The 14421-nt window shown below is 27.7% G+C and overlaps 5 protein-coding genes across 5 annotated transcripts; 3 read left to right on the top strand and 2 right to left on the bottom strand.

The window, feature by feature from the left end:
* The first annotated feature begins 906 nt into the window (after positions 1-906).
* OCT59_005464 (uncharacterized protein) lies at positions 907-1971 on the top strand. Its single transcript, XM_025320679.2, has 7 exons — positions 907-1004; positions 1116-1158; positions 1238-1253; positions 1329-1438; positions 1510-1533; positions 1623-1649; positions 1755-1971. Exons 1-7 carry the CDS (start codon positions 922-924, stop codon positions 1869-1871), a joined length of 420 nt encoding a protein of 139 aa, XP_025170914.1. The 5' UTR covers positions 907-921; the 3' UTR covers positions 1872-1971.
* A 290-nt stretch (positions 1972-2261) lies between these two features.
* On the bottom strand, positions 2262-6243 carry OCT59_005463 (uncharacterized protein; the record flags this gene model as incomplete). Its single annotated transcript, XM_025327521.1, has 6 exons — positions 2262-3966; positions 4045-5079; positions 5156-5706; positions 5796-5974; positions 6066-6086; positions 6165-6243. The coding sequence occupies 6 exons, from the start codon at positions 6241-6243 to the stop codon at positions 2262-2264; spliced, it is 3570 nt and encodes a 1189-aa protein (XP_025170913.1).
* Positions 6244-6831: 588 nt separating this feature from the next.
* Positions 6832-8193, top strand: OCT59_005462 (uncharacterized protein; the record flags this gene model as incomplete). The annotated part of the gene is made up of 5 exons (XM_066138375.1): positions 6832-7581; positions 7657-7714; positions 7773-7985; positions 8056-8105; positions 8191-8193. 5 exons carry the CDS (start codon positions 6832-6834, stop codon positions 8191-8193), a joined length of 1074 nt encoding a protein of 357 aa, XP_065997516.1.
* A 2080-nt stretch (positions 8194-10273) lies between these two features.
* On the bottom strand, positions 10274-10489 carry OCT59_005461 (uncharacterized protein; the record flags this gene model as incomplete). Its single annotated transcript, XM_066138373.1, has 1 exon — positions 10274-10489. One exon carries the CDS (start codon positions 10487-10489, stop codon positions 10274-10276), a length of 216 nt encoding a protein of 71 aa, XP_065997515.1.
* A 1646-nt stretch (positions 10490-12135) lies between these two features.
* Positions 12136-13050, top strand: OCT59_005460 (uncharacterized protein; the record flags this gene model as incomplete). Its single annotated transcript, XM_025311514.1, has 3 exons — positions 12136-12552; positions 12618-12675; positions 12749-13050. The coding sequence occupies 3 exons, from the start codon at positions 12136-12138 to the stop codon at positions 13048-13050; spliced, it is 777 nt and encodes a 258-aa protein (XP_025170911.1).
* Positions 13051-14421: the final 1371 nt, after the last annotated feature.

The raw sequence follows: 14421 nt of genomic DNA, 5'->3' as shown, positions 1-14421 counted from the left end.
TTTAATTAACTCATGTTTTAAAATGATTTTTTTTATATTTAATTATAATACTCACTTGAGTATGATTTCAAAAACCTGAGGGGAGATATTAGGTTGTCTGAGAATATTATCATCACCTTCTTTTCTAACCCATTGTTTAGAAAGAGCTGTATGAAAATAAGATGACCTTGCTCGAAGGATTAATGAATGCGCTTGAAAGACTTTTTGATTATCCCCTTCTCCAACATAAATTGCAACATTAAATTCTTCAGAATTATTAAGTAAATTAATAATATCATTTGAAAATATCGTAAGTAACTTGAAAGACATGATTTGCAATTGATAAAAAAATAATGAAAAAAAGAGAGAGAGAGAGAAAAATGGAAAATATCTAAAAATACGTAATATTTATACAAAAAAAAACATAAACAACATAACGCGCTTAGGCATTTAATACATATGCTGCACATGGTAATACATTTACACATAATAGTTCGGATTTCGCCCCGATCCTTTCAAATTTCACAAACTCCAAAGGATCGGCAGAAACGAAAATAACTTTATTTTTTTTGTGTAAAGGATTTACTTTACGTCCGTATAGTGTAACAGGTAATAATACATTTTATTGTGAATATATTGTGACGATGACCTATTTGCGCAGCAACACCTCATTAATTATTCTATTTATAGATAACTTGACAGTTTCTTTTAAAGAATAAAATAAACAATGATCTTCATTATCAACTTTATCAACTTATCAACAACCTAATTTTTAGTGCCGAGGGGAGCATGATACTAAGAGTACCTTCGTGGACATCTTGATATTGATAATCGGTTTATTGATTTTCGTTAGTATAATTTCACGTAAAAATTTGATCATTAAAAAAAAATTTGTTCTTTGTTCCTTGTTTTTTTTTTGTTTTTTTTTGTGAAAGAATCCTCATGTCTTCTTTAGCTACTTGTCTTTTTTGTAAAATCATTAAACGTGAAATTCCTTCTACCAAGATTTTTGAAACTGAACTTAGGTAAAAAAATTTTCGTCAAAACTAAAAATAAAGGAATAAATAAATATAATATTTTATTTTCTTTAAATTATCGAATGATTGGAACCAAATTATTTACTATCGTAATAAAAGTTATGCGTTTTTGGATATCGGACCATTATCTGAAGGACATTCGGTAAGATAAATGATTATCTCATTATCGATCAAAAAATTTACAAACGATCTAATCTGTTCGCTAAATTTTTTTTTTTTAGCTTGTAATTCCAAAACGTAAATAAATACAATTCTCTTTTAATACATTACAATAAAATTTTTTTTAAAAAAAAACCTTCTTCTGCATAATAGATCACGCTAAATTTTTACATGAATTACCTGACGAATATTTGGCTGATTTATTACCTGTAGCAAAAAAAGTTGCTATTGCTACAGGTGCTGATCAATATAATATTTTACAGGTAAGTAATTTTTTAAGATAAATAAGAGTTTTTATTAAATTTAAATTAATCAAATATTTATTTTATAATAGAATAATGGACGGCTTGCTCATCAGGTAAATCTATTTATGTTCTATTTATTTATTTAATTTTTTTTTTATTTTTTATTTAGTTATCGTCTCACATTTATTTTCGAAATATTTAGGAAGTAGATCATGTTCATTTTCATGTGGTAAGAAAATTATTTATATATATTCATTAAAATCATTTATTAAATTTATTTATAATTTTCAATTATTAAATTATTATTATCATCGTTATTTACCAAAAAAATAAGATTCCAAAACCTAATGAAACAGAAGGTTTAGGTATTAAATGGCCAGCTAAAAAACCTACCTTTGAGGAAATAGAAGCTACTGGTAAAAAAATGTTGGAGAGGTTACAATCAGATTAATCAACTATTTGAAAACAAAAAAATGTGTGAAAAATCATGATTTGTATAATAAGATTATTTATTAAAAAAATTAAAAAAATTTTAAATTGTAAATAATATACATATATGTATTTGAAAATTTTGAATGATGTTTTAAATTGATTAGCTAATCTATCTACAATAAGATATAATATGCTTAATTAAATATTAACAATAATCTATTATATACATAATGTACACATAATGCTTTAAATCTTTACTATTGTAAGTACGATTAGCAAGGTAGGATGGCGACTTCGTAAATTGTTTCAAACTATTATTAAGAAATTCCTGCACATCCTTGTTATCGTTAAATATTTTCAGTATATTATAACAACTCGTACATATTTATATATGGATTATAAAGGTTATTTATTCTTTTTTAATCGACCATTTGTTAATCCAATCTTTAGCTTTATCTAAAATTTCTTTTATGTTATCACTTTTCATCAACTTTTTTAAAGCTCTATTTGCTTTTTCAAAACACATTTCGCATTCTTGCTTAAAATCTTTCCATATGACAATTTCCAAATAAGCTATTGACACACTCGTACACCATGATTCATCATCATATTCTGAAGGTTTATCTTTCATAGGATTATTTTCATTAAAAAATGAATAAAATTGTAATGTTGGTCTAAATATTCCATCAAATGATTGAAATTTTAAAAATGTCATTAATCCATCAAATGATGCGATCCTTGGATCAAATTTTTTATTATCATTATTTGTTATCATTGTTGTTAATGTTGACCCTTCTCTTAACTCTTTTTTCGTTTCAAAAAAATTTATTGTATTGTTATTGGTCTGTAATGTAGTTGGTGTTGTTCCTATAATGCTTAAACCAGATGATGTAATTAGATTATTTAAGAAGGCAAATTTTGAAGTGGGAGATGGTAAAACAAATAATGGTGAAATGGATGAAGTTATATTAAGACTATCAAATAGTGAAAGAGTGGTGGTGGGGGTATTAAAACCAAAAGGAATTGGATTTTGCATATTAAGATTATATGGTAATGCATTTTGTGGAATTTGCGTTGCAAAATTTCCTAAAAGTGGCTGAGGTTGTATAAGCTGTGGTTGTGGTAAATGAAAAGAACCAAATGCTGATTGTGGTTGAAATAAATTAGCTGATGAGGGTTGTGCTAAGCCAAATCCCCCAAAATTGGCTGCTGTTTGCGCAAACCCAAATCCTCCATAAACTGGTTGTGATTGTGCAAAAGCATAAGAAGGTTGTGGGTGCACAGAATTTATTCCTCCAAATACTGGTTGATTTGGGATACCATTAATTCCATCAAATGTTGGTTGAGTTTGAAAACCCCCATATACAGGTGATTGTCTATTACCAAACCATGATTGATTTATAGAGCTAAAGCTTGGTAATTGTGTTGCAGCCACACCAAAGCCAAGTCCTGATGGCTGTGATGGTGATACTCCAAACCCCCCGGATGGTGTATTTGCTTTGAAACCAAATCCTGATGGCTGTACTCCAAATCCTCCAGATGCCAACCCTCCAGATGATATAGTAGCTGCTCCAAAACCAAATGCTGGCGCAACCGGTCCAGATGGTAAAGCTTGTGTTGTAGCCGTGGCTCCAAAACCAAATGCTGGTGCTACTGTTCCGAAGGGTAAAACTTGTGTTATAGGTGTTCCAAAACCAAACCCTCCAATTGCAGATGATTTTGTAGTGGCCGTTCCAAGACCAAATACCTGTGTTGTTACTCCAAATGGTGAAGCTTGCGTTATAGGCGTTCCAAAGCCAAACCCTCCAACTGTAGACGACTGTATAGCAGCTCCAAAACCTATTGTCCCAGATGGTAAAGCTTGTGTTGTAGTAGCTCCAAATCTTCCAAATGCAGATGCTTGCGTAACAGCCGCTCCAAAACCAAACACTGGCATCTGTGTTGTTGCTGGCCTAAACAGTGATGGATATGCTTGTGTAGTCGCTCCAAATTGGGTAGTAGCTTCGGATTGTTTAGTAATCCATTGATTTGGTCCTATCTTCTTAAATAAAATAACTTTGTCAATATTTTCTTTTTCTTCGTTCGCTTTATTACGTTCATCAACTGCTATAAAACTTCATAAATTTTTTAAAAAATTATTAATAAAATAATCAATAAAGGTAAAAACATCAAATCTATTTAATTATACATACCTTGTGTATTTCGAAACAAGATTAAAAGTTTTACCTAATGTGACAATTTGTTTTCTTATAATAGAAGCAGGGACTGGTTTACCACGAAATTTTGGATGATTATGTATATAAGAAGTACCATCTTCTAGGGTTTGAATAAGTTTTCGTGCAGCTAAAGTATGAATTTTTGATCCTTTTAATACAATTGGGTCAACAGGTATTTCAAGTTTCATAGGTCCATTTTGTGACATTGCGGATAATAAAATACTCTTTTTAGCAGTAAAATCTTTAGGCATCATACAATAAATAATAAATCTAACCCCAGAATAAATTTGAGGAATTTCGTAAGGAGCTTGACGGACAACTATATTATCGACAAAATCATAATTTAAAGATTGTTCAGATGAAGATATTTCATCATCATTAAAAAAGCTGATAATTGGTTTATCTTTAATTTTTGTATCAGAATCTTCAGAAGAATCTTCAGAAGAATCATCTATAACGTTAACATCATCACTCCAATTAATTTGATAATCTTTAATTGGAGATTTAGTCCCATTTTTTAACATTCCCAATAATTTTTTATCCATCTTTTCAGTATCGGTAACAAATTGTGCATAACCTTTACCAGCACGAGCTAAAGATTCCACCAAATTTGTTGAAACATTACTACCAATTCCCAAAACAAATAAACGTAAATCATCTTCATATTTCTTAACATTATTCTTGACCAATTCTGAAATTTCTCCTACATTCCAAACATTTCCATCTGTTATAAGAAAAACAGCAGTTGGAATATTTGTCCTTTTATTTTCAAAAACCCATTTTAATACTTGATAAATTTCTTTTCCACCATAATTTTCCATCATAGTACGAACAAGTAAAAGAGCTGTTGATAATGATGAAGGAGAATTTGGTTCACTTTGTTTAAAAAGAGGATCAAAACGTTCTCCGAACGAAACGATATTAAAATAACAATCTTCTGGAAGAGATCGTAATAATAATTCAAGTGCTGATGATGCTTTTTTTATCGATGATCCATTCATTGATTCCGATCTAAAAACAATTTAAATATTATTTATGTTATTTCTGTTTCTGTCTTAAAAAAAAATGATTGTATATTATGACTTACCTATCTACTATAAAAATCAATTCTGTTAATACTGGATTTACTGCAAATTTAGGAACTAAAGTTAACATAAGACATTTTGTATCTTTTTCTGGATCATGTTCAATAAAAGCTCTTGGTTGATCAAGACCTAAACTTTTTATAATCATTACGAAATCTTTATCCAAATAATTTATTTGTTCTCCCAGTGTAATCCTTGAAATTTTAGGATTTCCATTAATATTTATTTCACAAGAAATAAAATGTGAAGGTGATTCAATATTAGTTATTACTGATGTCATTTTACATTCAATTAATAATGATAATTCAGGTTTTACAAAAGAAGAAACTCCAAATCCAACAAATTCTTGATTATGTATATTACGATCAATACCATATTTTGGTGCTATGGCTGTAGGTAATACGAAACGGTTTTTTTCCGTTTCTTCATCATGTTTAAGTTCCACTACATATGAAAATTTTATAATAACTATTTGTCCCGGTAAAATACTTCCAATAGAACATTCAAAAATATCAGCATGACGTTCTTCCAATAAGTAAGCACCGTGACCTTTCTAAAATAATTATAGTTTAAAATAATTTAATAATTGGAATCAAAAAATTTTTAAAAAATTTTAAAAGGAAAAATTAATTTATCAATTACTTCATTCATATCATTATATTCTATTATAGCTTCCTGTGCTTCTTTAACGACACCCTGAACTTTTTTACCATCAATTTCCGCTTCAAAAACACAAACAGCCGCAGATTCATTAATTGGAAATTTATAAGTGGCTTTAATTACATCTGTTTCAACGTTCTTGTATGTTTGAGTGATCTTTACTGCGGATAAATATAAAAGAAAAAAATTAATTTATACTGCATTAATCAATCAAAATTGAAAATGAAGATGATGATGGATCAAAACATTTACCTTCAGCTATCATATCAACAACTAAAAAAAAAAATCAATTTAATTGAAATTTTTTAATAAAAAAATGGGGGTACCTCTTTTTTTTTAATTTTTACGTACCATAAGCTTCAGCTGAAACATTTTGTAAAGAAACTGGCAGTAGTCTATTATAATGTGAATAAGTTAAACCAAAAGACATTTCGTTAATTTCGTTATTTGGCTTAAAGAAAAAAAAATTTTTTAAAAAATTCTCTTATATATAGATAATGTCACATGACTAGACTAGACAAAAAATTTTTCTTCGTGTCATGTACATTGGCACATGACAATTTTTGTCTTTTTTTTTAGTTATAAACCTATATGCCAACATATATTAATAGAAGTAAATAAAAAGATTAATTGATTTAAATAATTTATACAACTAGCAAGAAATATTTATTTAAATATTACTTATAATTTAATCACTGGAATTATAGAGTATTATGCGAAAACATTAATCTGGGATTAATATAAGCATATTATTCTTAGCATTGACATTAATTATTATAAGTTAATTTATTGTTGCACATTAATCCAGGAAAAAATAGGATCAAAGTAAATAATCACAAGATCAATTATTCTATGTATTAATTTCATTAATCCACAGAATAATTACAGATTCATTACGTGTGATTTTCCATAATAGATAGTAATTTTACACATACATTTTTATATAAATAGAATCAAATTCTTGCTCATTATTTTAGAGACAAATTTTACATTGCACTCATTAATAATTAAAAACAAAATGAATCCTTCTATATTTAATAAATGCAAAAAATATTCATGTATTTGTCAACGATATCGACCAAAGGAGAATGTACCAAATGAATGTTTGTATTGTCACCATAGTATTGGATATCACGAAACATCAACATCAATTGATACCACAGAATATCCTTATGGTTCATGCATTCAAATTCAATGTGGATGCCAACGGTTTAAAAATCAAAGTTTAAATTCTTTATTCTGTATTCATTGTAACCATTATGATGGATTTCATAGTGATTGGCCACTTAAAACTAATAATAATCCTGGTTCTGATAATAATATTAGTTCTTACAATAATTTATCTTTACTAAGTCAAGTTTCTCCCATCACTTCTACAAATGTTAGTGCAATGTCCTTAATTTCTTCTCAAGTAAATACTATACCCATTAATAATAGAAGACAGCGTAGTCACATTCCTGCTAAACCTGCACCTTATAAAAGCAATTCGAATCGTCGTGCCGGTAGAAATCCTGCAACTATTTTAAATATAAATGTTATAATTTGTTTTAACCAAGAAATACCAAATAGAATTCCTAAATTTGATTCCCCCTTTTGGAATGATTTAAATTCTCGAAATTTGATAAAAAATAATATCAGAATTTCTAATAATTCCTCGTCTACTGAAATCTATAATTTAATTCTTAATTTATTTTCGCATCATCTGAATGGGAAAAGATGGTGTTTATTTAACGGTAGTACTGGTAAACTAAGAAAAGTTGTATATAATGTAAATAATAATAATAATAATATAATTAATATTAGCAGCAGTAATTTTAATTTAATTGAAATAAATATTTTTTAGGAAATAACTTGCGATTTAATTAGACAGAACATAACTAAAACGAAAAAAATGTATATCGGTATGTGTAAATTTATGAATTGGACTAAAGATTATTAATAACGTTTTTTATTTTATAGCTCCGGATACTTTAGATACTTTTGATATTGGATTAAATTCTGCAATTCATTCTGAAAATTTATCGCCCGCAACTCACTCCAAAGCAAATCCTAAAGATTCATTATCTACATCTCAGCCTGAAAATCCATCATTCACGATTCATTCTGAAATTCAAAATGAAATATCTATCTTAACTGAAAGAAATCTTCCTTTAATCACTACTATTAATGATGGTAAGTGTAATTAGTTTATATTCATTTTTTAAATTTATTATTAATTTCTTTTTATATATAAACGTATTAGATTTTGATTCTTCTGACTGGCTAAATAATATACAATTTATGCAATTTAAGGTTAGTTATCCCAAAGGAGTGAGTTTGTGTAATAATATTATAATATTGTTGATTTGTAACAAACTAACAAAACTACCATTCATAGTAAACATTGAGTAATTAACTTTCATATCTATTTTTGTACTAACTATATAACGTTATACGTAAGATAATCCGAATCTTTGTTTTGTTTTCCAACTAATCACTATCTCGACTTTCCGAAATTTAGTGAGTTCGAATCCGAACCTGTCCCATGATTCGGCTTATTATTCTGGAATTGATCATTATTAAATTTAATTGAAATAGAGTGTTCGTGTTAATTAACAGTACGATTTATTATTTTATAGTTTAATTCTTTTAAATAATACTTTATTTTAACTTCTTATTTTCTTTTTATAACTATCAACTTTTATTTCTTGTCATAAATATGATTTTTTTTTTATTATTGTGATAGTTTTGTTATAAGTTTACGTTGCAAATGGTTTTGATTTTAATGTTTTTGTATAATAGATTTTAATAATCCATCAATAATTATTATTGTGCCTTTACTCATTTAAGGAGAAACCATTACTTTATGTTCTACCATATTTTGTTTATTGCTATTAATTTATATTTATTTATAAATATCCAAGGTTTGCAAAAATATTTTTAATTCGGAACTTGGTCAACTATGACATCGTATAAATTTGTAACCACCACATTGCATGCCAGTGTGAATACCGTTACAATTATTTATAATGTACCTCTATCAAGTAGGTTTCCACCATCGTTTCTACTCAACTAAAAGTATAATGTCCTCCGCGACAATTATATTAAAATTAGCTCCCGATACTATTAACATCCGGGAAATTTTTTAAGTTCTTGATATTATTGACATTTTTATCGTTCTCTATACTTTCAACACAGCTATCATTTCTAGTTAGATCCCACTCACTTTTCGTTTACATTATAAAATCTCACACTAGAATTTATTTCACTAATTTTTTATAATATTAAATAATAAATAAATATAATGAATTACTGATTAAATACAATTGATATATATTATGCGGAGAATGATGGAATCAAAAGTTCAAAACATTAGATTTAGATGAGTGAAAATGGTCTAAATTGATATTCTTTGAATTGGAACATAATGTCGGTAAAACTTGCATAAACGCGTAGATAAGTATAGTAATGTTATTTGTTTTTTCTTTTTAGATTCCTTGAATTATATCATAATAATGGTATTGTTATTAGAATTTCGTTCAAAGAGAATTTCACAGTGAATTTATTGTATAGCACCAAATTAAAAGAGACCGCACTTTCTTATTTGATTCAACATAAATGCGATCATTACATGGATTTCCAGAGAAAAGAATCATTAGTATGGTACAAAATTTTTGACTAGTACCTTTTGGGTGAATGATCTATAGTAATTTAATAGTTGACAAAGATAACGTATAAAAATAAAAGAATCAATTTATTGAGGACTAATCATATTTTCGTTCCAAATAGTGTGTTTATATCATGATTGTATTCATTCTAGAACAATTTATTTATTTCACATAATTGTTTTATAACAGTGGAACCTATCACGTATGATTTTGTGAAAAACTATGCCTTTTAAAAATAAAATAATTTTGATATCGCCGTTATATCAGCTTTATAAGAGGGTGATATCGATTGTCTTGTTCGTTATTAAAGTAAGCATGATATCATTTCTATACAATTTTGCATATAAACTTTTATTTTTGGCTTCTCACATGCATAATGAAATAAGCCAGCAGTGATTCTAGGGTCATGGTCTCGTAGTTGGAATAGATTATATTATGTGACAAAACATTGACATATCATATAACGAGGTTATTGAATTTAAACCTGGAAACAAATGACAGAATTAGTACTAACATCAGGAAGCCAAATAAAAGTATTGTACTGCTTTAATATATGTAAAGCGTATAAAAATACAAAAATAATATATATTATACAATGTCTCTATTGTTTTCTTTGTTTCCGGACCTTTTTATACTAGACTAGTCAATATTTTCAAATAAATTTGAACCAACAGAAAGTTTGAACTTAAGACCCTAAGTACTCATTTTTCGTGATCTAATCACCCAATATCTTGCCCATGAAGTCACATGTACGTTATTATTATCCACGGGATAGGGATAGGTTGAGGTTGGACGACCACTTGAATAATTGAATTATTGGATAATAATCTTTGCAATATTATTCTTCCGGCGGAATTTCTTGACTATTACAGTATTAAAATACATTTCTATGACCTCTTCAACATCATGAGGTGTTACATAATATCTGTCAATGTAAGTATGCTTCTTTGCTTCTTCGGACCATTGGAATCTTAAATAGGTTCGTTCAAGGACTGATGACCATAGTGCGTAATCGAGTGGTTCATCCATCTGTGTTAGAAAAGTTAGGCTAGATTGGGTTATTAACTTTTTCATAATCAGAGTTTTGCGTTAAACTTGTTCTTTCAGTATGTTTGAGAGTAACTATCACAAAAATTTTAATTAAATTTCATCAAGTTAACCATATAATAATACCTAATATACTAAACCAATTTAAAAATTTAGGGCCGTTTTTTCGTATCTTTTACGGGACGGAACTCAACGGTTATAGAAATCCTACACTTTGGTACGTTTTGTTAATTATTATCAGTTATATAGTAAATAATTTAACCATCTGAACTCCTTTTTAATATAGAATATCATAATGATACGGATAATCTGCAAATTAATTTTTAAGAATGTTTTTAGGTGTTGTAGAATATAATAAAGAAATCTCTGAAGATCTTATGACTATGACCATAGGATAGTAGCCGTTGAATTACATTTTGCATCAAAGTTATTACATGTATTCAGTGTTCAAGGAAAGCCACATTTTATTATTAAACCCATCTATTATGAAGATTCTGATATTTTGAAGATTAAGTTCACCGATTTTACTCCACAAAGAAAATTGAAGTAGAGAGTAGATAATGCTGGTAAAGTTGTTAGTCTACTTTTTTACAATGATAGTAATAGATTATAGAGTATTGAATAAGTAAAAAATCGTGAGATGAAATCTAACAAATTAGTCAAAAGTTATCAGAAGAAGAAATAGTAAAACGTAAGAAAAGGTACAAAATTTTCGTATTTAAAGAAATTAATTGATATGATATATATAATTGCTCTTAAAGAATATTTATATACACGTTGATTAATCCGATTATTCGAATAAAGTATCGTTTAGTTGGTATTCTAATAAAGTTATCTGAGTTCTGCTTGATTAAATCTTATTATAGAATAATGACAGGGAAAAAAAGGTTTTATCAGATTTTTAATTTCACCTAATTTCATGAGTAAACATTTCTTTTCGTTTTGTGCATCAAAAGTTTAAAATATTTCAGCCACGAAAAGAATAAATATGTTAGAATTTGAGTACATAATAATCAAATTTATTTACTAAGGGTGGGAATATCGCTAATTGTAATGTAACTATATAAATATTAGTAAAAACTGAACGTGAATGTATTAAGACGTATTATAATAATAGCAAATCAATAAATCGTAACTATTATAAACGGCAAAAAAAATACTAGATGCCTAGTGTGATAATTTAATTTTAGATACTCCAGATATTTTGATATTAGACATTATAAAAGTTCATTATTACTTATTAGGAAATTCATATGAAAACTTGTTATAACTAAAAAAAATTATATATTTCCATATCCGATATATCGTTCATTGTGTTTAGTAAAAATGGGAAACTTATAAACTCCAATTCCGTCCCAATATCTATTTATTCTTATAAAAAAAATCACAAAACTAAAAATAGTCCGATCATTATCCTCTGATCCGTAAAGATCCTTTGTTTTTCTTTATTGTCAATGATTGATCATCTGGGAGTATTTTTTTTTATCGACCCTAGATGATCCTTTACTCATAAAAAGTCGGGGTTGACTTTATTTATAAAGCTCAAAAGTCGGGTTGACTTTACGGAGCTTTATTTATAAAATATCCAATACTGCGAGGAATTTTTTTTTCAAGTCTATTCTACAACCATGACATCGCACCATCCTAAAACTGGAAATTGCCCATGCCAATGCGAATGTCATTGCAATTATGGTATTTCTATTCAAAACGATACAAGATTCACAAGTCAATTAGATACTGTTGCTACTTTTATTAAAGGTCTGCATAACTATATTCCTGCACCTCCAAAACGTCGTGCCGGAATTTTAAGAATAAATATTATAGTATGTCTTGACCGTGTATCTAGTATTATTCCAAAAATTGGCTCTCCTATTTGGGACGATTTGAAATCACGAAATATGATACAAGAGAATATCGAAATTCCTACGCACTCATCTTCAACTGAAATTAATGAAAAGATCTCTAATTTATTTCCCGATTTGAACGGGAAAAGATGGTGCTTATTTAACAGTAGTTCTTGTACATTAAGAAAAGTTTCATATAATGTAAGTAAAAAAAAAAAATTCTTTTATCTTCATAAACGAATTTTTTATTGAAATGCAATTTTTAGGAAATAACTTGCGATTTAATTAAACAGAATTTAACTAAACAAAAAAAAATGTATATCGGTATGTATAAATTGTAAATTTAATATAAAATATTGGAAAGATAATTTTTTTCTTAATATTATATTAAAATTAGCTCCCGATGCTGTTGACATTCCGGAAACTTTTTACATTCCTGATATTAATGAAATTACTAATGCTTTTGATGTTCCCGATGTTATCGATGCTTTTGATTTTCCCGATGTTACCGATGCTTTTGATTTCCCCGATGCTTCCAACGTTACCGATGCTTTCGATGTTCCCGATGCTATTGATGTTCTTGATACTTCCGGCGTTACCGATGCTTTTGACGTTCTCGATGCTTTCAACGTTCCCGGTGCTTTTTTTCCCAATGATGTTACCGATGCTTTTGCTTTCAACGTTCCTGATGCAAATTAGTCTTTAAATTTAATTTAGCCAATCTTACTAATAATACTTATAGATAGTTTTACAACTATCACATCTAGTTAGATTTAGTTTAAAATTTTTGAAAACTTTGATCCCGGACGTAAGTTCTTTTCTAAATAGAGGAAAGGTAATATTCCTCCAGGAGAAAAGCTGTATGTTGGCAAATTTGTATGATGTTTCTATTGTCTACCATAAGAAAAGGTAATGTCTTTTCCTGTAAATTTAAACTTCATTAATCCTATTATTGTAACTTGTAAAGATTATTTTATAGACGACCAAAAGAGGAAGAAATTTATATTCCTAATTTCATGGATTACTTCTGTCTTTTCTCTCGTATTGGATAAGTATCTTCTTATTTTTACTTTTTTTTACTACTTGCATCACTATATTTTCTTTTCATTTTCTCAATACAGGACTAAAGTGATATGCCCATATGCTAAAAAATTTGTGAGCATATTCCAACCACGAAAAAACTAGAATTTTTGATAAAGTAAATATGCAGTTTATGGTTTTAATACGTATTAACAATATTGATATTAAATTAATTATATTTGTACTTCGAGTTTATAGGAGGATTAAACATTACTAACATGTTAAGAACATGAAACATAAGCCTGAAAAACAAAAGAAAAGCAAAAAGTGAAAGTAAGTTGTAATTTTTTTTTAATACTTGGTTAAGGAAAATTTTAATTATTTTATTTTTATTTTATTTTATTTAATTAAATAATTATTATGATATGTAATGTAATTTTTATTTGATAAAATACATTATTGTGTACATATAAAATTCGGTATACGTACCGGAATATTGGACCGTAAATAAAATCTTTGGCATAAATATATTCATTCTATTAATGTGTTAGTTATAATTTCAAAATTATATTTTTGTGGAAAATAAAGTCAATCCTCATACTGAATCGAATGAAAATATCTAACTGAAATTGTCAATAAAAAATGAATGATACAAAAATTATCGCGTAAAGTCGCCAAAATTTTATTCCCTGTTAAGACCGAAAAAAAAAGCCCGATTGGCATCCGAACTGCGCCAATAATATTGACCTCATATTTTCTTATTCACTTATAGTCTACTGTATTGAATTATTTGATTTGTAGTAATTGTTAATTTAAAATTTTTATTCTCATAACTAGGAAATTACTAGTACTTTAAACAATCAAGTTACTGTACATAATAGTTCTTAAAAATAAAGATATTATACTATGTACATTTAGGGATGCACATGATTTAAACCAAGATGTTTTAAAACAATTTAAATCAGATTTTTATTGTTTTAAAACTTTTTTTTTTTTAAAACATTGGTCGGATTTTTGCCATCCCTATGTACATTACATATCTTTATGAAG

Source organism: Rhizophagus irregularis, chromosome 13, assembly GCF_026210795.1.
Source record: "Rhizophagus irregularis chromosome 13, complete sequence".
Lineage (NCBI taxonomy): Eukaryota > Fungi > Glomeromycota > Glomeromycetes > Glomerales > Glomeraceae > Rhizophagus > Rhizophagus irregularis.
This window is presented reverse-complemented; position numbering and strand designations above follow the sequence as displayed.